At 46.7% G+C, this 25643-nt stretch overlaps 1 protein-coding gene across 1 annotated transcript in view; it reads right to left on the reverse strand.

The window, feature by feature from the left end:
- The window catches only part of LOC146870655 (protein phosphatase 1 regulatory subunit 12B-like), a 206524-nt gene that overhangs the window by 128137 nt on the left and 52744 nt on the right, over positions 1-25643 (reverse strand). Inside the window, exons 3-4 of the mRNA XM_085643364.1 lie at positions 23123-23282; positions 20612-20756 (exon numbers count right to left, since the gene is read on the reverse strand). Coding sequence (XP_085499490.1) covers positions 20612-20756; positions 23123-23282 — 305 coding nt within the window. The remainder of the gene's footprint in view (positions 1-20611; positions 20757-23122; positions 23283-25643) is intronic.

Consider the following 25643-nt stretch of genomic DNA (forward strand, 5'->3'; position numbering starts at 1 on the left):
AGATTAGAAGTCAAGGACATATGCACAAATCAACATTTCACAACAAGTTAAGCACAAATATGGCTGGGGTCCTAGGGGCGTACCAGACCATATACTAAAAAAGAGGTTTAGGAATATCGACTTGAGAAGAGACAAGGCCTAGGGCCTTCAGAAGCGCTGGGGCCTCACTAATCCACCCAAGGCAGGTAAGTAAAGGACCCACGGGAGACGCATGCAGTGTGAGAACACAGCCGCGGATCCCGATAGACTTCAATGGAGCAAGTCGTGGTTGGAATTTTAAAGTTTTAGGACACTTCAGGAAAGTCTACAAGCAAGTCACTTACAGGGTAAGTAGTTCTAGAGCCAACACCCACAGGAGCACACTAGTACTGGAGTTACCTCACCCAGGGAAGCCGGGTGCATAGGTGTCTTTTGGTGTTGGGTCGCCGTGTCGTTTTCAATGGGAGCCAAAGAAGATTTGCTGCTTGTGAAGACAGGAGCAGTGTCCGGTGGAATCCAAGGCTGGATTCAGAAGAAAGAAGACCTGAAAGCACAGGAGACCGTGTTCAAAGTCACTTGCCAGTGACCCGGGGCCAGGAAGCTGGATGTCCACAGTAGTAGGGTGATTTCAGGTGCTCACGGGTGTCTTGACTTCAGCCACAAGGTCCAGGAGGCGTCGACGACGACCAGGAGCTGGATTCGGCGTGTCCCACGAAGTCTGCAGCTTACTGAGGTGTCGGCAACCGGATTGGAGCCAACAAGTCTTGGCAACAGCAAGTCTCGTGGAAAGTGAAGAAAGTCAGCGGTGCAGACCAGCAAGGTCTGAGGGACTCACCTAGCGAGGGTAAGTCAGGGCAGGCCTGGTGCAACCAGAGGAGCCCTTTGTTTCTGTAGAAAAGTCTTCTGGGGACCCAGAAGCCAACCGGCAAGGGATCGCGAAGACGCCTCGGGAGGTTTCACTCACCAGGAGCCCACGGTCACTCAAGACGAGGTAGGCCTCTGATCTTCGGAGGAAATCCTGCTGGAGGCTTGGACCACACGTGGTCCAAAGCACAAGTTCGTAGAACGTCGTGAAGGGGTTGCACTCGACAATAGTGCACGGTACCCGGGTATTGCTGTTCCTCGTCACTCGTGGGGTCCACTTTACTCAGCTTCGCTGGGGACTCACGATGGCCTTGGAGAAGTCAGGAAATCCACTTCCGGGGCTGCAGGGACTTCGGACTCCGGCGGCAGCGGGAATGTTTGTGACCGTTGATGCAAAGTTTTGGTGCCTGCCAAGCAGGGGAGTCACTCCTTGACTCCAAGGGAGATTCTTCAGTCTTCCAAAGGTAGTGGAACGTCGAAGGTCCAGGATTCTTCTTCAGAGCGTCGTCCAGGGATATCTAATTTGCAATGGCAAGGGTTCCCTAACTTCTACTACAAGGAAGGGAGGGACTAGCTCTATGACCTCTCCTATGGGAGGGTCCGGGGAGTGGGTGGCTACACCCACTTCCCTTTGTCCAGTTTCGCGCCAGAGCAGGGGCTGGCAGCCCCTGAACCAGTTTGAGCTGGCATATGCACAGAGGAGCCTACTGCTCCCCCAGTGCAGGACTTCAAAGCACTCTAGGAGTGCACCCACCCAGCCCCAATACACTAAATCCTGTCTGGAAGGCGGTTACACCTCCCTGTGACAGGATGCCTATTGTTGGGCCTCCTCCACTGCGAGTTTCGGTCAGCAGCAGGAGGGCAGCCCAGTGTCTGTGCTGGTGGCATCCATTTTGTAATGCCAGGGCTCTTCAGGATTCTACCGTGTTTCCACAGTGGGTACATGTCTATCACTCTAGAAGGGTGGGATCATACTCCCACACCAGTTACTGGTGTGGGGGTATGATTCCAAAGCGTTTGACACCAAACACGACATGTTTTGATACAGCCATTCCAAAGTTAGCATTTACCGCTAGGTTATAATGCACTTGAGTATATCGTTTGACCGCATTCACAAACAGCTACAGAGAACAGACTCAGAGCTGCAGAGGGGCCCTGCTCGGGCAGAGGCACCGCCTCACATGGAAACCAAGCATCCTGCCCTCAGGATTGTTAGTGCCTGCCTTAGGGGTGACTGATAGGTTTATATGTGTGTGTGTATGAGGAGAGATATAGGGAACCAATATCTCAGTGAGGAGTGCTAACACTACCTCACCCAGGCTGCAGTAGCAGGCCTGTGGTGTCAGATTTAGTCTGCTTCCCAGGGGTGGCATAATACATGCTGCAGCCCCTGGTAGGCCTGTGAAGTACTTATGCCCTTGGTACCTAAGGTACCATATACTAGGGACTCAAAGCACCACAGTATCCAATCACTAGTGCATCTAATGTGCACACCATGTCGTTTAAGGGAGTAAGCAGATAGGCTGGGGTCCTGGATAGCAGGATCCCAGCCAGACTAGTCAAAAACCATCAAAACACCAGAAAAAAGTGGGGGCAACCATGTAGTCAGATTTCACCTTCCTACAGGCACCATTTGTTAGTAAAAGTCTGGGAGACGTTTGAGGTGATAATGACCTGAATGAGAGTAACTCCAAGTTGGTTATCGGGCCCCAGGCCATCTCTTTGTTATAGTTGTTCTCAGGTGTTTCCTCGTTGTCCATATCCCCCTGATCAGGCTCAGTGTCTTGGATTACCTAATGAAGGGGGCTGTTAATGCTTTTGGTCGGAAAAACTGGTGTTGGAAGGGCTTCCATATCGCATGATGCAGAAAAGAATAGCTCGACTGAGTCCTTTCAAATGTTAAATTTTGATGGCATCTTTATTGATTTTTCAAACTAGCGAGGCACTGGCAAAATTAGACACTGGCTCTCCCAGTCAGATTTCGTCTGGGTGCTTTTTTCGGCCAGTAGGGTTTGCAGCTTTATCTTACAGCAAAAGGTACTTTAAAATGAATCTTACACAAACAAGCATTTGCAATGCAATAGGTCTCACATATGCCATAGTTTAAGCTATTGGAATTGTAAATGACAATGCCTTTATTTATCGGTTTTGATAATTAACACATAAATAAAAGGCATTGTCATTTACAATAACAATAGCTGAAACACTTGTAAATGCGAGACCTATTTAATTTTAGAGAAGCGGCCGCCATTGTCCCGTGCTGCTTGGAAAGTGAAAGCGCACATGGCGCGCTGAATGTTGCAGGAAAGCATGTCGTACCTGCAGTCGGAGAAACTCATTAAAGAAAATGGTGCTTACAGACTAAGTAAGACATACCGTGTAACAACAGAGGTAAAAGGGCCAGTCCTCAAGGGAGGTTACAAATGAAGACAAGGCGGTACAAAGGAGGGACTAACAAGCCTATTAACAAATCAGAAGCAATCAGTTACAAAGGACAATGCGCATGCGCTGCCCAGGCTCGGCCTAAAAAGCATTTAGACAAAGCTTAAATATGAGCTATCTATAGCAGTGTTTCTCTAACTGTGGGACGCAAATGACTGGTGGGTCCAGTTTTGATTTTTGGTGGTTTGGGAAAGTCAAAGCAATAAATAATGAGGCCTTTAAATTCTGTATTTATCTTGTCACATTTGCATCGCTTCAAAGGCAGGGGTCAAATGTGAGGCTAAGTCTTCTGCTATTTTCGTTAACACAACAAAATGTAAATACCAGTAAATGAACTGTACGCATTCAGCCGTTAGGAAAGCAAACATGCAGCACAATGTTTTTGTAATTCTGAGGTGTGATGGGAGCAAAGCTTTTAATAGGTTCAGAACAAATCAATACACTTTATTAAGAGCTGAAGAAATTATAAATATTCACTGAAACCCGACTTCCACAAATTATCATGTGTGTGCAATATAGCGTTATCAGTAAAACCTTATGTCTGTGAAAATGTTGTGCCGATTTTAATGGAAATTATGCGGTATGTAAATCACAATGAGTTACCACACGATGCCTTAGTTACATAAAAAATAAATAACGATCACCACCTCATGTCCATTAGAAACAGGTGGGTCACGAAAGTTCATTGCACTAAAAAGGGGGTCGAGCTTCTTAAAAGTGTGGGTAGCATTGATCTAGAGATATACAGAGTGAAAGAGAAGGGGTTTCAAGCGTTTTCTGAACCTTAGAAGGTATCTGTCCTTCTCATCTTGGAGCTGTGTTGAGTTAGACCACAGAGGCATGTACAATCAAACATTTTTGCTTAAGTCATTGAATGGCCAGATATGCTGCAGCCACTCTGAGATGCCTTTAATGATAATAGGCTGGAAGAGTTTAGCAAATGCTGCTCTATTACAATGCATTTCTATACCCACATGCCTAGATGCTGTAAGGTCTATTTCGACAACAGAACTATCAACACGTGCTTCTCAACCAACCCAAAGTAAACACCTTCCCCACAAAAAAGTATCTATATCCGGAGCGGGTTTATTGGGTGGTCAATCACTAGAGAAAACATCTTGTGACATACACTCCTACGTCTCAAACAGGTTTATGTTTCTTTACAAAAAAGGTGTGCTGTTGAGCAGTTTCAGACAGATGGGCAGTGTGCAAAGGGTAAAGTTTACTTTTCAAACAGAAGATGAAAATCTCCAGGAGGAAAAATATAATGATAGTGAGTAGAAATCGTCCCACAAACTTTTATAGATATATTTAAATTATAGATGTCTGTAGGAGAGTAGGGTCTGCTATCCTATGGTCACCCCAAATTTTTGCTTTTTGCTTCACTGGTTTTTGACATATTGAGGCTGTGGGCCTGCCAATCAGACCCCCAGCCTGCTGTTCTCTCTACTAAATTTACACTATGCACCCTAGGTGCATAACCAATTGGAAGTGGATCACCCTGTCAGCCCCTGTACCAGTGTACACTAGGTACCCAGGGCATTGGTGTACCCAAGGCCTGCCAGGGGCTGAAGCATGTATTATGCCACCCCAGGCTTGGCCTAACAATTTGACACAACTGGCTGTTCACTCAGCTGGGGTAAGTTGGTGTAATCACCTCTTACTTAGGTGTAGTATACCTATACCTAACCTTAAATGGGACACATGTTAACCTATAAGTCACTCCTATGGCAGGCCTTAACAATCCTGAAGGCAGAGTGCTTGGTTCCATGTGAGATGGTGCTCTGGCATGAGCTGAGCCTGTCTGCAGTGGTCGGAACCCCTTCCTTCTACTGTTTCCAGATATCGTCATACCATATACTCTTAAGTGCATTATGAACCTCGCGGTTAAATGCTATCTTTGGTTTGGCTTTATCAAAACATGTCGAGTAAGGTGTCATACGAATTGGAATACTAACCCCTCGCCAATTCTGGCGACGGGGTTAGCATTCCACCCTTCTAGAGGGACACGACATGTACAGTACCTGAAACCCGGGTAAAATCAGACATAGCCTCAGCTCCACAAAATGGATGCTGCCACCACAGACACAAGTCTGCCCTCCTGCTGCTGGGAGTCCTTCCAGCTTGGGAGGTGTGGACAAAGGGTTTCCTGCCAGGGGAGGTGCGTGCACCACCCCAGACAGGATTTTGTGTATTGGTCAGGTAGGGCTTGAAAGAAACCAGACATGCCTGAGGCTCACAAGGAGCCTCGGTGCATATGCCAGTTCAATCCGGTCCTGGGGCACACCAGTCCCGGGCCTGGGGCGAGCTGGACAAAGGATTGGGGGTGTAACCACCCCCCTTCCTGGTCCCACCCTTAGGGAGGGACCTAGCAGGTAGTCCGGCCCCTAGAATCCGCTTAAAGGTAGGAGCTGTGTCCTAAGACTTCAGACATCCTGGAATCAACTTGAAACTAAGAAGAAGACGGGAACTTCGACATTCTGCTGCACAGAAGACTGAAGGAAATCTCCCCTGTGGTCAGGGAGTGACCACCTTGCTAACGCAAGCACCATCCAGCGAATCAACGTCTGCTTTGCCTCCGCCTCCCGCCGGAGCCCGAGCCCAGAGACTGACAAGACCTGGACCTCCAGACCTCTCACCGCCCGATCCACAGTCCCTGAAAAGAGGAGACCCGTGGAGGCACCGAGACACGTGGAGCCAGCCATCTTGAAACGACCATGACAAGCTGCAAGTGCAACAACCGAGGCTCCCTCCAAGTTGTGCTTTGGGATCTGAGAATCCCAACCCTCGAGCAGCATCTGCACCAAAGGTGAGCCCTCCAGCATCTTCACGATCTGCGTGGGGCCCTTCTGCATTTTGCCACTCGACGCGCCTAACCGGTTGCTGGCCCGCTGGCTAGTAGCCATCTTGGCGACGAACTTCAAGAACTACACCACTGGTCTGGTTGCTCCAGACTGGCCCTTGCTCCCCTCCAAAGGAGCAGTCCCTCTGACCTTGCTGGTCAGAACCATCAGCTTATCTTGTTCTCCACAACAATTGCCTTTGCCAAGGCTTGTTTGCTTCGATCAAGTCGGCGACACTGCCGACAGCGAGAGCCTGCGTGGGACAGCTCGTGAATCGACTCCTGGACATCGTCGACCTCCAGGGACCACGTGGCTGCAGAGACAAGCTACACCTTTCTTCCTGTTTGCACCCGACATTGCCTGGTACCCACCTGGTGCCACGCTGGTCACTGGCTAGTGACTGTGAACACTGTCCCCTCTGCTTACAGGTCTTCTACAACTCCGATCCACTCTTGGATCCACCGCATCTCTCCCGGACCGACCGCCTGCAGCATCTTTGTCCACAGGCTCCACGGAACAGATAGAAGAAACCCGACGCACTTCGACACCTTTGCACCTGCTTCCTGTGTTTCCAATCTTGAGTTCCTAGTCCATCCGGAAGATCCTTTTTGCAGTAACTTTGTACTTTTTACGCACCCATTGAAACCTACGGGAGCACACGTGTGACTATTTGCTCTGCACACGCCACCCGTGGACCTCCTGGTCACTAACTGAAGTTAGCTCCTTGTAGGCCCAGCGATTCTAGAGGCCCTAGGCCTTTTCCCTTTTCTGTTCGTGGTACTTATACCACTATTTTAGTATATGGTTTGAGCGGCCACCAGGGCCTATCCATATAAAGTGCAACTTCTGTGTATTCTACTGTAATCTTGTTTGACGATTTGTGCTCCTGTGCTCATAAAGAGACTAGGGGTTACTTTGAGAAATAAATACATATATATTTTGAATATATATCTGTGTGGTGTCCTTTCATTGGTATAAAAGGGGGTTGCATTTGGTAAAACAGCTGGCTTAACACGCTTCACGTGTTTAGCCTCAAAGACTGCTTAGCCTACGCTACCACTAGGGCAGCTAGTCCGAAAAGGTTGACTTACAACCTCATCATAAGGGTTGCTTGGCATGGTACAAGGTGATCACTTTAACTAGTGAGCATCATATACCAGGCCAACTTCTCACATTGGTGAGCAGCGGTTGGATTTGAGCTTGCTGTGTTTTACCATTGTAATCTCTTGGTTACCAATTGAAAGATCACATAGGTACCTGTAGGTACATATAAAACAAGATTAGATATACATAAGTTCTACTGAACTTAGTTGTTGTAGAGCAAAGGGAATAGCACACCCTGACTACAACTACTAGATAGGTTTAGTAGGTAAACCCAAGTGTAGGTAGATTGCAACACATCCACCCACACTTAAGAGCAATGGCTGGGGCAGAGGGGTCCAATGTACCTATCTCTGTTGAGAGTGACCCCCAGAGGGCACCATCCATCTTTGCTACCCTTAACCAGAATGAGCTCAGGCATTTGGCAACTCTTAGAGGCCTTAAACAGCCCAAGAACCCTACCTCTGCTGAGCTCAGAGAACTCTTGCAAAATGATGAAAATCAGAGAGAGCTCAAGAAAGCTTCCCAGTTATGCCCCTTAGGGACTGGAACAGGAGGCCCCCTTCTGAAGTTGCTACAGAAGTACCCCTTTCCAATAGCCATCCCTTAGATGAGAATCATACTACAGAGGAGGAAAGTGGTGAGGATACAGAAAGTAGTGAGGATGAAGGGAGAACTAGCCCAGTGCCAAGTGTGATACTTGGCCCAGCTAAACTAAGGCTATTGGGGACTGACAATGGGATCATCCCATTGGATTTCCCCAGTGGACTTAACCAGGGGCTTGGGAGGCAAAGGGATCGCTCAGGTGACTCTAATGCTTCTCATGCCTCTAGAGGCTCTCAAGGTCACTCCAGGAGAAGGATGACCACCCCTCAGAGGAGGGAACATGAGGCCAGAATGCAGGAAGCCCAGCTGAGGATCAGGAAGCAGGAGCTAGAGGTAGCCCTGATGGAAGAGAAACTGAACAAGGCTAGGCAACCTAGAGAGAGTGGGTCTATACCCACTGGTGGCAGCATTGTCCCTAAGGACAAAGATAGGGTCTTTGATAATAGGAACCTGTCTAAGGTTGTGCCCCCCTACAAAAGTGGGGATGACATCCACAAATGGATGACTGCTCTTGAGAGAGCCTGCAAAGTGCAGCAGGTTCCTGAAGACCAGTGGGCAGCAATCCTCTGGCTCTCCTTTGAAGGAAGAGGCAGAGACAGACTCCTCACTACTAGAGAAGAGGATGTCAGAAATTACAGAGTCCTGAAGAGTGTCCTAGTTGATGGGTTAGGCTTAACCACTGAACAGTACAGGTTAATGTTCAGAGACACCCAGAAGACACAGACTCAGGACTGGTCTGAATACATTGAATGTGCCACTAAGGCTTTGGAGGGTTGGTTGCTGGGAAGTAAGGTATCTGATTATACAGGATTGTACAATTTGATGATGAGAGAACAGATTTTAAATAACTGTCAAAACCAGCAACTGCATCAACACTTGGTTGACTCTGATCTGACCTCTCCCCAAGAATTGGGAAAGAAGGCAGACAAATGGGTCAGAACCAGGGTTAAGCAAAAGAACCAGAACCAGGGCCAAGGGGGTGATCAGAAGAAAACAGACCAAAAGGGTGGAGATCAGAAATCTAACGACCAGAAGTCTTCAACAGGGCCCCAAACTACTGCTAAGGAGGGTGGGTCCCAACAACAAACTAAGGGAAAGAAGAAAGAAGGTCAAAAGAAACCCTGGTGCAATCATTGCAAGAATACAACTCACTGGACTAGTGATTGTAAGAAGGGTGGAGCCCCCAACACTGTTGCCCCTAAGGCACCTGCTCCCTGTACTACTGTTAGCAGTGTTGGTCCCCAGACAAAGGGTGTAGTGGGAATCACTATGGGAACTGAAGGAGATTCTGACTTAGACAGAACCCTGACACAGGCAGTCTTGATCTGTGATGGGGACATTGATTTGTCCCTGACTGTGAGCCCCAGTAACCTGGGCAAGTACAGACAGACTCCTTTAATTAATGAAAAAGTGGCTCAAGCCTACAGGGACACATGTGCCAGTGTCACTATGGTGACACCAGGCTTTGTGGACCCTGGACAGTACATACCAGGTGAGAATTACCTGGTGACCAATGCCAGCAATGCCACTACTTCACATAGTGTGGCAGTTGTTAACTTCTCATGGGGAGGGGTAACTGGTCTCAAAAGGGTTGTGGTTAGTGCAGACCTCCCAGTAGAATGTTTGTTGGGCAATGGCCTAGAGAGTTCTCTATGGTCAGAAGTGGAGTACAGGACTCATGCAGAGATGTTAGGTATGTCATCACATGTCCTTGCTGTGACCAGGTCACAGGCCAAAAAGTGCCTCACTGAACCTCAGGTCTTGGATCCTGGAACAATGGACCAAGCACCTACCAAGAAGAAGAACAGGAGGGTCAAGGCTGTGCCTTCCCCCCTGCCTCAGAGTGATGATCAGCCTTCCCAGGAAGCTGATCTAGAGGACCCTGAAGGAACTGTCCCTGAAGAGCTTGAACCTGATCAGGTTGAGTTTCTGGGGACAGGGGGACCTTCAAGGGCTGACTTGAGGCAGGCTCAGTTATCCTGTCCCTCTCTTGAACCCCTCAGACAGCCGGCTGCTGCTGAGGCTGCTGGGAATGCTCAAGGTACCCATAAAGTATATTGGGATGAAGGGCTCCTTTATTCAGAGGCTAGAGACCCCAAGCCTGGTGCTACCAGGAGGTTGGTTATACCTCTGCAATTTAGGGACTTCCTTCTTACCTTGGCCCATGATATTCCTTTAGCAGGACACTTAGGCCAGAACAAGACTTGGGACAGGCTTGTCCCTCACTTTCACTGGCCTCACATGAATGAAGATACAAAGGAGTTTTGTCGCTCCTGTGTGACCTGCCAAGCCAGTGGCAAATCAAGTGGCACAACAAAGGCCCCCCTAATACCACTACCTGTGGTGGGGGTCCCCTTTGAAAGAGTGGGAATAGACATAGTGGGTCCCATGGATCCTCCCACTGCATCTGGGCACAGATTTACACTGGTGGTAGTGGATCATGCCACCAGGTATCCAGAGGCAATTCCCCTTGGGACCACTACAGCACCTGTTGTGGCCAGGGCCCTGCTGGGAGTATTCTCCAGAGTGGGGTTTCCTAAGGAGGTAGTTTCTGACAGAGGTACCAACTTCATGTCAGGATACTTGACAGCTATGTGGAAGGAGTGTGGTGTCAACTACAAGTTCACCACCCCTTATCACCCACAATGCAATGGGCTTGTTGAGAGATTCAACAAGACCCTAAAGGGTATGATCAAAGGATTACCTGAAAAGCTCAGGCGAAGATGGGACATCCTTCTACCCTGCCTTCTGTTTGCTTACAGAGAGGTCCCACAAAAGGGGGTTGGCTACAGCCCCTTTGAATTGTTGTTTGGGCACCCTGTAAGAGGCCCACTGTGTTTAGTGAAGGAAGGATGGGAGTTACCTCTCAAAAAGCCTAAACAAGACATAGTGGACGATGTACTTGGTCTCCGCTCCAGGATGGCTGAGTATATGGAGAAGGCATCCAAAAACCTTGAGGCAAGCCAGGCCTTACAGAAAGCTTGGCATGACCAAAAGGCTGTCTTGGTTGAGTTACAGCCAGGACAGAAGGTATGGGTGTTGGAGCCAGTGGCCCCAGCAGCACTCCAAGACAAATGGTCTGGACCCCATACAATCCTGGAAAAGAAGGGAGAGGTCACCCACTTGGTGGACCTAGGAACTCCCAGGAGTCCCCACAGGGTACTCCATGTTAACAGGTTAAAAGCATATGGTGACAGGGCAGACATGGGCTTGCTCATGGCTACAGATGAGGGACAGGAGGAAGAGAGTGACCCTCTCCCAGACCTGTTGTCTCAGAACCCTGAAGATGGCTCAGTTGAAGGAGTGACCCTTGGAGGCAACCTCACTGCCCATCAGCAGACTGAATGTAGACAAGTTCTACAATCATTTCAACATCTGTTTTCCTTGATACCTAGCCAAACTGACTGGTGTACCCATGTGGTGGACACTGGTGACAGTCTGCCTGTAAAGAACAAGCTTTACAGACAACCTGACCACGTCAGGGACTGTATAAAGGCTGAGGTACACAAAATGCTGGAATTGGGTGTCATTGAACCCTCAGAGAGCCCCTGGGCTAGCCCAGTGGTTCTGGTCCCCAAACCTCACACCAAAGATGGCAAGAGAGAGATGAGGTTCTGTGTGGATTACAGAGGACTCAATGCTGTCACCAGGACAGATGCACATCCTATTCCAAGGGCAGATGAGCTCATAGACAAACTAGCTTCTGCAAAGTTTTTGAGCACATTTGACTTGACAGCTGGCTATTGGCAAATCAGATTAGCTGAGGAGTCTAAGGCCAAAACAGCATTCTCAACCCCAGGTGGGCACTACCAGTTTGTGGTGATGCCCTTTGGTCTGAAGAATGCACCTGCCACCTTCCAAAGGCTGGTGAACCAAGTCCTTACTGGGTTGGATGACTTTTGCGCAGCATATCTTGATGACATTGCTGTCTTTAGCTCCACCTGGGAGGATCACCTGATCCACCTGAAGAAGGCTCTTGAGGCTCTGCAAAGGGCAGGCCTCACTATCAAGGCTACTAAGTGCCAGATAGGGCAGAGTAAGGTTGTGTATTTGGGCCACCTTGTAGGTGGAGGCTAAGTTCAACCACTGGAGAGTAAGATACAATCCATCAAGGACTGGTCCCCTCCAACCACCCAGACTCAAGTTCGAGCGTTCTTGGGCTTGACTGGGTACTACAGGAAGTTTGTTAAGAACTATGGGTCCATTGTGACTTCTCTTAATGATCTGACATCCAAGAAGATGCCCAAAAAGGTTCAGTGGACAGTAAGCTGTCAAAAGGCATTTGATGACCTGAAGGAGGCCATGTGCTCTGCACCTATCCTGAAAAGTCCTGACTACTCCAAAGAGTTTATTGTCCAAACAGATGCTTCTGAGTTGGGTGTGGGAGCTGTGCTGTCACAACTTAATGTAGATGGTCAAGACCAACCCATTGCTTTTATTAGCAGAAGGTTGACCCCCAGAGAGAAGAATTGGTCAGCTATTGAGAGGGAGGCCTTTGCTGTGGTGTGGGCCCTGAAGAAGCTGAGGCCATACTTGTTTGGCACTCACTTCAAGATTCAGACCGACCATAAGCCCCTCTTGTGGCTAAATCAGATGAAGGGTGAAAACCCCAAACTGCTTAGGTGGTCCATTTCCCTACAGGGGATGGACTTTACAGTGGAGCACCGGCCAGGTACTGACCATGGGAATGCAGATGGTCTCTCCAGGTACTTCCACTTAGGACATGAAGACGAGACTGGTCAAGGCTAGTTTAATGTCCCTGTGTTTGGGGGGGGGGGTTGTGTAGGAGAGTAGGGTCTGCTATCCTATGGTCACCCCAAATTTTTGCTTTTTGCTTCACTGGTTTTTGACATATTGAGGCTGTGGGCCTGCCAATCAGACCCCCAGCCTGCTGTTCTCTCTACTAAATTTACACTATGCACCCTAGGTGCATAACCAATTGGAAGTGGATCACCCTGTCAGCCCCTGTACCAGTGTACACTAGGTACCCAGGGCATTGGTGTACCCAAGGCCTGCCAGGGGCTGAAGCATGTATTATGCCACCCCAGGCTTGGCCTAACAATTTGACACAACTGGCTGTTCACTCAGCTGGGGTAAGTTGGTGTAATCACCTCTTACTTAGGTGTAGTATACCTATACCTAACCTTAAATGGGACACATGTTAACCTATAAGTCACTCCTATGGCAGGCCTTAACAATCCTGAAGGCAGAGTGCTTGGTTCCATGTGAGATGGTGCTCTGGCATGAGCTGAGCCTGTCTGCAGTGGTCGGAACCCCTTCATTCTACTGTTTCCAGATATCGTCATACCATATACTCTTAAGTGCATTATGAACCTCGCGGTTAAATGCTATCTTTGGTTTGGCTTTATCAAAACATGTCGAGTAAGGTGTCATACGAATTGGAATACTAACCCCTCACCAATTCTGGCGACGGGGTTAGCATTCCACCCTTCTAGAGGGACACGACATGTACAGTACCTGAAACCCGGGTAAAATCAGACATAGCCTCAGCTCCACAAAATGGATGCTGCCACCACAGACACAAGTCTTCCCTCCTGCTGCTGGGAGTCCTTCCAGCTTGTGAGGTGTGGACAAAGGGTTTCCTGCCAGGGGAGGTGCGTGCACCACCCCAGACAGGATTTTGTGTATTGGTCAGGTAGGGCTTGAAAGAAACCAGACATGCCTGAGGCTCACAAGGAGCCTCGGTGCATATGCCAGTTCAATCCGGTCCTGGGGCACACCAGTCCCGGGCCTGGGGCGAGCTGGACAAAGGATTGGGGGTGTAACCACCCCCCTTCCTGGTCCCACCCTTAGGGAGGGACCTAGCAGGTAGTCCGGCCCCTAGAATCTGCTTAAAGGTAGGAGCTGTGTCCTAAGACTTCAGACATCCTGGAATCAACTTGAAACTAAGAAGAAGACGGGAACTTCGACATTCTGCTGCACAGAAGACTGAAGGAAATCTCCCCTGTGGTCAGGGAGTGACCACCTTGCTAACGCAAGCACCATCCAGCGAATCAATGTCTGCTTTGCCGATGCCTCCCGCCGGAGCCCGAGCCCAGAGACTGACAAGACCTGGACCTCCAGACCTCTCACCGCCCGATCCACAGTCCCTGAAAAGAGGAGACCCGTGGAGGCACCGAGACACGTGGAGCCAGCCATCTTGAAACGACCACGACAAGCTGCAAGTGCAACAACCGAGGCTCCCTCCAAGTTGTGCTTTGGGATCTGAGAAGCCCAACCCTCGAGCAGCATCTGCACCAAAGGTGAGCCCTCCAGCATCTCCACGATCTGCGTGGGGCCCTTCTGCATTTTGCCACTCGACGCGCCTAACCGGTTGCTGGCCCGCTGGCTAGTAGCCATCTTGGCGACGAACTTCAAGAACTACACCACTGGTCTGGTTGCTCTAGACTGGCCCTTGCTCCCCTCCAAAGGAGCAGTCCCTCTGACCTTGCTGGTCAGGACCATCAGCTTATCTTGTTCTCCACAACAATTGCCTTTGCCAAGGCTTGTTTGCTTCGATCAAGTCGCCGACACCGCCGACAGCGTGAGCCTGCGTGGGACAGCTCCTGAACCGACTCCTGGACGTCGTCGACCTCCAGGGACCAAGTGGCTGCAGAGACAAGCTACACCTTTCTTCCTGTTTGCACCCGACATTGCCTGGTACCCACCTGGTGCCACGCTGGTCACTGGCTAGTGACTGTGAACACTGTCCCCTCTGCTTACAGGTCTTCTACAACTCCGATCCACTCTTGGATCCACCGCATCTCTCCCGGACCGACCGCCTGCAGCATCTTTGTCCACAGGCTCCACGGAACAGATAGAAGAAACCCGACGCACTTCGACACCTATGCACCCGCTTCCTGTGGGTGAGGTAAAGTTGGCACTCCGGTGCCCAAGTGTAGAGTATCATCTCTAGTGTCTGTGTTTCCAATCTTGAGTTCCTAGTCCATCCGGAAGATCCTTTTTGCAGTAACTTTGTACTTTTTACGCACCCATTGAAACCTATGGGAGCACGCGTGTGACTATTTGCTCTGCACACGCCACCCGTGGACCTCCTGGTCACTAACTGAAGTTAGCTCCTTGTAGGCCCAGCGATTCTAGAGGCCCTAGGCCTTTTCCCTTTTCTGTTCGTGGTACTTATACCACTATTTTAGTATATGGTTTGAGCGGCCACCAGGGCCTATCCATATAAAGTGCAACTTCTGTGTATTCTACTGTAATCTTGTTTGACGATTTGTGCTCCTGTGCTCATAAAGAGACTAGGGGTTACTTTGAGAAATAAATACATATATATTTTGAATATATATCTGTGTGGTGTCCTTTCATTGGTATAAAAGGGGGTTGCATTTGGTAAAACAGCTGGCTTAACACGCTTCACGAGTTTAGCCTCAAAGACTGCTTAGCCTACGCTACCACTAGGGCAGCTAGTCCGAAAAGGTTGACTTACAACCACACCATAAGGGTTGCTTGGCATGGTACAGGGTGATCACTTTAACTAGTGAGCATCATATACCAGGCCAACTTCTCACAATGTCCCATTTCCGAAAAAATATATCTTTGGCACAGTCATTAGAGGTTTCAAAACCCTTAATTCACAAGAATGTCGTCATAGCTGCATGGTGCTTTGCATAATTCACAGGAACTGCACATTTTCCATGCCACTGGATTTCAGCCAAAAGAAGAATAAAAATGTGTTCCACATTCCGATTTCCTGCTGACCAGTCAATTAGCCTCTAAGCTTTACCCGGCCTCCTTTCAATAACCAAACCACACTATCCGCTTCAATCAGTTCAGTTAAGGCCATTTATTCAACTGCATTCTACCCAGAAAATAACACTGCAAAAATTAACTGTGATCCCCGTAAGCTTATAAAACCAAAAATGTCTTCACTAAACACCCCTCTACTAACATTACAATTTCTAATCGTTCGTTTCATTTTATCACATACTAGAGGAATCCAAAATGTACCATTAAATTGGGTAAAAGCCGTTACAGCACTTCTAAACAGCATTACGAAGCACTACATAAAAAACAATTTATAATAATCTCTAGATAGAACACTACAATATTTATTTTAATGTTTTCAGGAACCATTTTCCTTTTCTGAAAGTACCATCTCTTTCATATGCCTATTTAAACAAGCATTTGCAATGCAATAGGTCTTGCATTTACGCGACTTTAAGCTATTGGCATTGTAAATGACTATGCCTTTTATTTATGTTTTAAAAACGAAAACAAAAATAAAAGGCATTATCATTTGCAATGTCAATAGCTCAAACTCACGTAAATGCGAGACCTATTGTATTGCAAATGCTTGTTTTAAGAGGCAAGAGAGAAAGGACTGTCCAGGAGCTCAGCCTCGTCGCCTTAAAGCAGTTCAGCATATTGTATACATTTGTCAGACGGCAGCCTGCTTGCTTCCCATACTTTCGGATTTAGACGCCTGCACTAAATAGAGTTCTCCGAGAGGAGCTTCCCAGCTCCGCGGCACTCTTTCCGTGTTTTATACCTTGGAATGATGAGCCGCTGGGTGAGTCTGCCGCAGCTCTCAGCAGTAGGTGCACTCGCCCACCGAGCTTCCTGTCCATCTTTCTCCTCACCTTACTGGCAATGTACGTGGGAGGCTGAGAAGCGCCAAAACATGGTCTGTAATCTGAAACAAACTGAAACAGTGGAGTGCGCTTCCGGCTTTGCTTTTCCTGAGCGCCTAATTGTCATCTGCAGCATCGCCCCCAGGAATTCGCCTCGCGATATCTCCTCTGCCAGTGCACCCGAGCCACATCAGAGCCTCACCCCCCAGGAGGTACCGGGGGCAGGGAACAGGCCTGCAGCTATGGACTCCTGCCGTGCACATCTGGATGGATCCCCTGCTGGAGTGGGGCGGGTCTGACAGACTCCACCTCAAGCTCCTATGCCGGGACAGGAGCAGTGAGGGCCTTGGGTCAGTACTCCTGTCTCGTGCAGGGGGCGACTGGTCACCCTTGCGGTAGGGACATCCAGTCTGTTAAGGAAGAATGGGAGGGGTGGGACGGGTGGGAAGGGCTGTCAATTTTTTGCAACATCTTAATGCTCGATTGGGACTTCAGCAAAGGTATTAGGACGTGCACTCGTCAAGGAGAGACGAGATTGTGGGACGTGGTGGGACTTTAGGGACCAAACCAAATGTAGTGCGCTCACAGCTGTGCTTAAGTATGGGGGCACAAACAGGACTCTTGGGGAATAGTTATCTGCCATTGAGTGCAAAGGCGAGGGCTCACTTGACTAGAAGTGCAAATAATGGCATACCGCAGAGCATGCTGGGAGACCGGCCTCCGGGCAGTGGCATGCTGCATTTCATTCTTAGTAGTAAGTAGGAGGCTGGTGCGTGGCTCCCACGTCACAGCTCCAGCACTCACAGATCCGTGTTATATAGAATCCTTGGTCCAGCCAACCCCTGTACGCACGCGCAGTTCTTTGCAGGGCCTGTATACACCATGTCACCTGACGCACACAGCAGCTTGTGTCTTTTCTCTCAAGGAGTGATACAGTGTACACTTTTCAGACTGTCAGACAGACACTGCTCATTCACTACTGTGACAGAACTGTAGGCACGCTCCTGTACACACGGCAATTCACACCAGTCAAACATGCAGCGCCACCTCCCATTGCAGGGGCAGACAGGTGGGGTGAATGATTGTCTAGCAAATAAACCGGCCTGACTTCACCATGCTTATCAATGATTCCGCAGTGTCGCCTAGCTCCTCACACACGGGGCTAACCGACCCCAGCGCCTATCGCTGTCTGGCCTGCCCTCACAATGTATATTTACCTCCAATAACCTTCCACCTGTATTTGTTTTTATTAGACATCCCTTCATTTCCACTCGCAGCCTGGCTGCAGCCCTGGCGAGCTTGCGGGGTCAGGGCAAAGAGACAGGGTCGTGCCCACTGCAAGCCAACTGCGCCATCACCTACCTGAAAACGGTGTTCCTCAGTGCGCCTTCCCAGGCACCTTCGCGGCGCCTATTGGCTTCTATTGATACCAGTGTTGACTAAACAGTGCCCTCATTACACGTACCCTAAGAGAAGAGCTCATGCCCAATTGGCCCTGATGAGGCTGTGTTGCGCCAATTAATCACCCACTCCCAGGTCCTCCGAGGGGCAGCGGAGGGAGCTCCTGGATGGGCAGCCCTGGGCCTGGCATGTGCATCCGTGCGGGGTGCTGATGGACAATTCACTAGAAGAGACCCCACCCACTCACCTTGTACCCAGTAAAAACGGGGGGAAAAAGTCCCTCCGTTCGCCAGACACAATATCTTTGTATTCTTAATGTCGGCCATTTATTGAGAATCATTTGTGGTGGCAGGAAACCTTTGATATAGAGTGTAGAAGTGAGTTTTGAATCCCACTTATTTTAAAGCGCCAAGACGGCAAATGACATTTTTGATTACTATGGGAGGATAAGTGCAAAGTCTGCTGAAATGGAATAATGTTTCGATATAGTGCACTGGCCAAAAAAAAAAAAGTTTGTAGAAAATGGCGAGAAAATGTGGAGTTACGGCCAGAGGTGATAATTTTAGAAGTGTGGAGATAGGCTCGATTCTCCGCAGCTTAACATTCTGTGATTCTGGGCTAATCACAAACTTCCGATGCCTAATTTATTTTATTAACATATGAATGTGCTGTTATGTGATGTAACTGGTGCTCCTGTACACTGCTCCAGTGCATTCGGGTCAAGTTCACGCTATACAAAATGTGTAAAAAATCATAAACACTCTGTTGAAAGAGTTAGTTTGAAAGCGGGTCTGCATGCAATTCTGTCTGTATGTTTTTGTAATTTCGGTCAAATTCTTGTCAACAGACGTGACAATGTGTAAACCGCAAAAAAAATATATGCCACTATGTTGGCGGAGTGTGCTGTACAGATTTATCCATTGACTTTTTCGACATTTCTGTTACGGCAATTAAACTCAAAATAAAGAAATCACAATATTGCACCCATTTTGAAGTAGATTCCGAGAAGAAGGCGAGGCGCTACAGTCATCAAACCTCTGCTTCATATGTAGAAGAACATACGCAATTGCATTTCCATATAGCTTCCGGTTAAGCATAGTGACGTAAGTGGGCAGGTACTGTCCGGAACTCTGTGCCTGTGACTCTAGAACTCGAAAGGGAGAGTACCTCAATTTCTCAGTAGGAGTGTAATAATGCTTTGAATGGGAGCGTATCAGCACTTCCCAATAGCAGGCAGGTACTGAGTACATGCCCTTCTTTAATTTGAAAAGGACAGTACCTGTATTCTTCAGCACTGCTGCAATGCATTTAATTGGAGAGTACCAGCACTTCCCAGAAGCAAGCAGCACTCAGGAAAATGAGTCATGCACTTCTGTATCTTCACGTAAAATACTGCATTGCATTCACTGGCCAGGCAGGAATGTTTACGCCCGAGTGATGCTACCCATTCATGCATGCAATTCTATGTCTAGTTTTCAGGTAGGAGTGTTCGTCAGGCAGTGTGTGTATTTTTTTTTTACTGGTACTTACCTGGCACGTATGATATTATTGTATTTTAATTGCAATTATATAGCGCTTACTACCCCTGACTAGGCGTCAAAGTGCTTTTCGGCGTGTAGCACGCTACCCCGGAACCCAAAAATGATTAAGGATTGGGAATGCTGCTTGAGCAGATGCTAATGCACGCCCTCGAGAGGGCAGTGCGCCTGTCTCATCCCGACCACTCTCCTTAACACGTGTGTTGCTCTTTAGATTTTTTCTAGTTTGTGAAAATGAGTCACCGAACGCTGCCCTTGGACAGACAGACGCTTCGCTGTTGCTGTTATCCCAGGCTAGACATGCCTGCCACAGCCTGTAATTAGCTCCAGGCATGTGCAAACAGCCCCCCACAACGCGCACACACCATGCTCCCCAAAGGAGCATTCCGAAATCCAAGCAACCCGTTTTAAAGCTCACTGAAGCCATATACAACAAGCCTGCGAATGGTGCGCGCGAGATGCGGGAGCTGCTGGTGTGCGTGCGCTGTTGCGAGCCGCAGCATAGGTTTCCAATTATTGCGCCAGTATCTGGGCACTATAATTGGAAACATATGCTGCTGCTGCGCATAACAGACACCAATAGGCCAAGGGCGGAGCAATGCGCCCGCCATTGACCAATTGCGTGCTGTCTTTGTAAAAAAGACGCACGCTAAGACCAATAGCATGGCCCAAAAGGAAAAGTACACGCACGAGCGTGTGCGATTCCTAGGTCAGTTTCCAAACCCCCTACAAGAGGTCTCTCGCTGCGCGAGCATTGCTACGCACTGCAACGCTAGACCTAAAAAAACGAATTGGTGTAATATGGTCTATCTATGGCTGTTAACGGGTATTCTGGACAAATCACTGTTCCTGCTTGCATTTACACCCCACTCAGCAATGGGCCTTGGCTTTTAACCTGTTAACAGAAGAACTTGACGGTATTATAGGACCATAAAACATGGGGGCATGTTAGTTATGTTCGTTCACAATGCAGACGTTGGTATGATAGTCAGTTACTATCATAGCAGTGGTAGACACAGGAAAAAAAGTCCTATTCAGTCACAGACAGTATCTATTTCAGGATGAAACCACATAGAAAAACGTCACTTGTTTTTAGGGGTGGAGGAACTCTACCGGGGTTTCTTACTTCTGAGGGTTGCTTTACCCAAATCATCAATTTAATAAACCATACAGACGATGTGTAACAAATGGAATGAGGACCTAATGCCCTCACAAAATGGTAAGAGATCTTTCAATACAAACTAACCAATTTGCTTCTGATCTCCATATTGCAGAGTTCCTCAGCAAGGATAGTGCAGGCTTCTTTAATGCCCCAGTATGCTGCGGCATGGAGGGGCGTCCAACCATCGACATCCTGTACATTGAGGTTATACCCAGCCTGGATCAATAGCCTAAAAAAGGAGTAAGGAGCATATACAAACAAAAACTATTTATTAACTTATTTGCAGCTTCTATACAAGCTGTGCAACCTTATAATAAAAGAATGCTTTGCGATAATCAATTAAGCTAATAAATGGAAGTGGAACATAAGCTAAAATTGAAATAGTAAACTGAAGAAGGGTATGAAACGATCAAGGACAGACAGAACCAGAATACGCAATTCATATGAACAGGCTGGAAATAGGACTCTACACGTCAGATATAAAGACAAAAGGTAGATAATTAGAATACACCTAAAAGACAAATCATAAATTCATCGGGAGAGAGTCCCAAATTCTGGGGCAGTTGCTTAGAATACTTGAGCAGATGTTTTGGATCTCTTGACGAATAGGGATAGTAAGTTGCAGCAAATTTTGGTGTTGTTTGAAGGAGTATGTATGGAACAAAACATTTTGAAGAGAAAGCTAGATCGACCTTCAAAGTTTAATGCCACTGAAAGTGATGCAGAGAAGTTTGTAGGTAATACATGCCTTCATAAGAAGCAAGGTTGAGGGAGGTTCATTTTCTAAAAATGTGGCCACATTTTTTTAGTCCAGCTATAGGGATAACAGAAGAACAGAGAACAACTTAGGAACAGTCAGGGATATCAGTCAGGAGTTGAGTGGAAAAAATGCTATTCCATAGCAGTTAGTGTTGAAATACTGGAATTATATATTTGTATATAATGTGTGTTTTGAGGTTATGAGACTAGTCTAGCGTTCTGTGCCGAAGACTGCACGCAGATGAAAGCACAGGAATGATTTTGAAGGAGATGGAAAAAGTCTGTTTTAGACAGATACATTTCTGGATAACATCAAGAAACCCATCTTGCTAGATGACATCCTTTCTGTTCAACCCATTACGTATGGTTTGGTGCAGTCAATATGCTGATAAAACAAGTTATTTAGGACCTTCACCATTCTATTCCATGTAGATAAAATCTAAGTGTTGGTGACAAAACTCTTCCCTTGGTACACTTGAGGAGATGAATAATCTAAAAGATTTAATCTTGACAAAGTGGCTGCAACCTGAGAGAAAATAGGTGAACAACTTTAGCATCTTGTCCCAGAACCATCTGGGCCGGGTAAGGTGAAGATTAATGTCCTAGGGTCAACTGTGGAATGCTGCACATAAGTTCAAGAGGACGATCACTGCAACCAAATATCGTGAGAGCATCTTCTATGATTTGATGGGTAGCAATTGTTCTGCTACTCCCAGACCAATAAGGACTCAACCGTTTCTATGACTCAATATATTCCTAAAATTTGGTTAGAAGTGTTGGATTCGTTTTACAAGGTGCGGGAGCCCAATCATGGACAAAAGGGTTTTCGGAGAAGAATTTAGCCTGATTTATGATCATAGTGAAAATAAAATTGAAAGCAAGATCCCTGATAAAAGAAAGCTATGGGTAAGATTCACGTTTTGTGAACTGGTGTAAGTTGCTGAGAAATGACTGAATCTGAAAAGGATATTGGTTTCCTGTTGAATATTACACATATGGGGATTTAAGAGAAGGGCCACTAATAGGGAAGGGGTGGGTGTGTGTGTGTCTGTGTCTCTGAGAGATAGGAAGCAGATTTTTTCCAATGAAAGAATCAGTAACATTTTGGTACAGAATTGTGTACTGAAGGCTTATTGAGGAGGATATTTCTTTGAGGCATGAAGCAGTTCTTTGGGGTGGGTCAATAATACTTAGGTTTAATCATGAAAGGAGACTTTTGCCTAAAAGCTTGCTTTGGGTTTTAAAAATGAAAAGGAAATCTGGAGTTTGATTTCATCAACAAAGTGGGTTTACTACATTAACTCATGATTCTTTCAGTTTTCAGATCTGTGTAGCCTCAGTAAGAAATGCATGGCTTACTTTTACGCTATATTAAAGCAGGACTGTACATGAATGTCAAAGTAAGCATTGTAGCTAGAAGCAAGAGAGCAATATCGAAGTATTAAGAAGGCAGTGATATAAGAAGTGTTTAGGTTTATGTGTGAACAATTTCCAAGAATTAGCCCCTCTCCAGGCCCCAAAACATTAAATAAAGAAAGTAATAACATCCCCCCAACAGCGGCTGGAGAGGTGGTCGCCTATAAAAAGTATTCTTTCTACAAGCAAAAATTAGCAGAATCATGACCACCTTACTCCAAGTTGGAAAGATACCATGCTTCGCTTTTATTTGCCAACTAAATCATAGGAGATTTCGTTTTGGAATGAATCATTTAAGTCAACAGGGCCAAGAGAAAAGCCCATGCCTAGAAACATGTGTCCTGTACAGATGGGGTAAGATGGTAACCCTTGTCGAGGCAGGCAACTGTAAAGAAATTTGAGAAACCCAACAGTCATCACCTCATAGCCTCCAAGTACCCCTTGGCCGCTGCCACATGCAAAGCCGTAGCGCCAGACCGCTTATGCTTCACATCCTCTATCTTCCTGCTGTTCAACAATTCCCTTGCATCCTGAAGGAGCAGCTGTTCTTCTTCTTTGCGTGCCATTTCCAAATCAATTCCTGCGGACAAATACAATACATTACAGGGCCTTTCTATTGAAGAACATTAACTTTTATCAATTTAAAGACCACAATCTGTCTTCTATACAGACAAATGAAAAACCAACAGGTACAGAAGTGCTGAGGAGAACTTTTTTTGCCCCCTCTAATCACATCTGGCCTACAGATGGTTCGAGCTTTGACAACAGTGTCGCCCCGGGTTCCTACCTGCTGGTCGTCTTTCTTTAACCCTCCAGCCCAGTTCCAGCTCTCCTCTGCTCAATCAACATTCCAATCACACATTTTGTCCAATAAAAATACTCATCCCTCATCTATAACCTGCTGCGAGCTCTCATTGGGAGGCAGAAGTTCTAGGTTTCTGGGTGTATTGTCATGAGTGTCTTGACGACAGTCTGCACACTCGATCTATGAATAACAGGAAGCAATATATACTTAAGGCCATCCAGCACAGTTCAAACATAGCACAACCATGCCGTTGCAATGTGGGCGACTTGGACTGGAATGTTACTGAACGGGTTAATTTTTACAGTTGCCTTCTGGTATTCCTGAAAGCAGTTATAATCTTCCAAGTACTTTTCCTGATAACATTCTTTAATTTCCGTCTTTTCTTTTTGCACGATTAAGGCATGCTCGTTCTGTGGTTCCCTAACCGTCTGCGAGAGGCAAGTTGGCAATAGTCATAAGAAAATTAGCTGCATGGCAAATCTTTGTTTCAGTAATCTCTCATAAAATGACAAAACGTTTCACACAGGTATTCTGCTCAAACCTGCTCCTTAGCAAACATTTTTTCAATTGTTCCAATAAGCTGCTTTACCATGCCACTTGCTAGAGGCCTAACCGATGTTATTTCATGTGTGTCAATCTGATGTATCTGAAGAATGGCCCAAATTGAATGTCATTAAACAGGAGCCAAATGTTTATTTTGAGGTGTCTGCGATTTGCCGAGCTGCAAATAACTTATTTAGAGCGTGTAGTGTAGCTGCTGTCTCAATGAAAATTGCTTGACTTATAAATTGGTTTTGAATAGTGGTCCAGAAAGGCAAGTAAATACTTATGAGAGCCTAAAGACTGGCAGCCAGTATCTAAGAAATTAAACCATATCAAACGGGCCAGAAATTAGCAACTGATATGGGATGGATGGTTTGCTTGAACTCTGGTAAATGTTAAACGTTTATGGTGCTTTACATCTTAGTATCCAATGTTGGGAGCCACATCACGAATGTGTCCTTTGTTGCGATTACTCTACTTTGATTTTTGGATGGCAACAACAAGAATATCGGAGTCCTTCGAGTACACGTCCTCACACATCGGTGACCTTTCCTTGTTCTCTTATTTGAAATTCTTTAATGTCTGTGAATTCAGCCTGGTAATGCTGCTGCACCAAATTGCTATTTTGTTATGCAATAGAAGGTCAAGGACTTGTTTTGGGCATGGGATTGTTGACATGCAATCAGAAGGAGGGTTTTATTTCCCCGTTTTACGTACCAACTTGAATTTTTAGTCCTTCAGCCAGATTGCCATTTCTCTATTTAGTAGCACTTTCGACTGCTGTAGAGGATTGCCAATTAATGGGTTTTTTTTTAGTAGAATGAAACGTCAAGGTAGAATGCCTGAAATAATCTCAGCCACTAATAGTTACTAAGGCTACTTTCCAGTCCACATTTTTGTGCCCACTATTACACTCAAGAAAAAGACCAGCCGTATGCAAATCTGTGGAATCAGGGAAGCTAAAAGGCATTAATGTAAGGAAGCTGTGGGTGCAATGGCACGTACAAATTCTTCCAGACATGCTTTTTTTCAGGAAAAGTGGGGCATGCTGTGCTTAGGGTAAGATTGGGACTAACTATTCCAAAGAATCTAGTTTTGCTGGTTCGTTTGCAATATTAAATCACACACATTAGTGTGCTGCATGTTACCTTTGAAAAATAAGCTTTTCAAAGCCCTTTGATAGTTGACAAGAGTTAAAAAAAGAGGACCCCATGTTTCCTGCATAAACAATGCAGATACAATCATGGAAGATTTCTGACATCGTAATAATCATGTTCCCACATTTGAACACCTCAAAGGTTAAATTCACAATTATCAGAGACCAGAAATTCCATATTCTTGCATCAAGCCTTAACACATGACCCATAAATTATTTTCAAGCTTGTTTGACAATTATGGACTGTTTGTTCACTTAAATGTTCCATTGTGTAGCGGCAAGTGAATTAGTTACATGCAACATAAACCTAGTCAATTGCTCTAATCAATTATTTTGCAACTTGGTGTGAGTTTTCAGTCACAGTGGTTTTGAGTTTAACATACAAAGGCGAAATTGGCACATTTCCTCGAAATGAGGAAGTTAAGGAATAGAACAAT

Source organism: Triturus cristatus, chromosome 1_1 (assembly GCF_964204655.1).
Source record: "Triturus cristatus chromosome 1_1, aTriCri1.1, whole genome shotgun sequence".
In the NCBI taxonomy this organism is placed as follows: domain Eukaryota; kingdom Metazoa; phylum Chordata; class Amphibia; order Caudata; family Salamandridae; genus Triturus; species Triturus cristatus.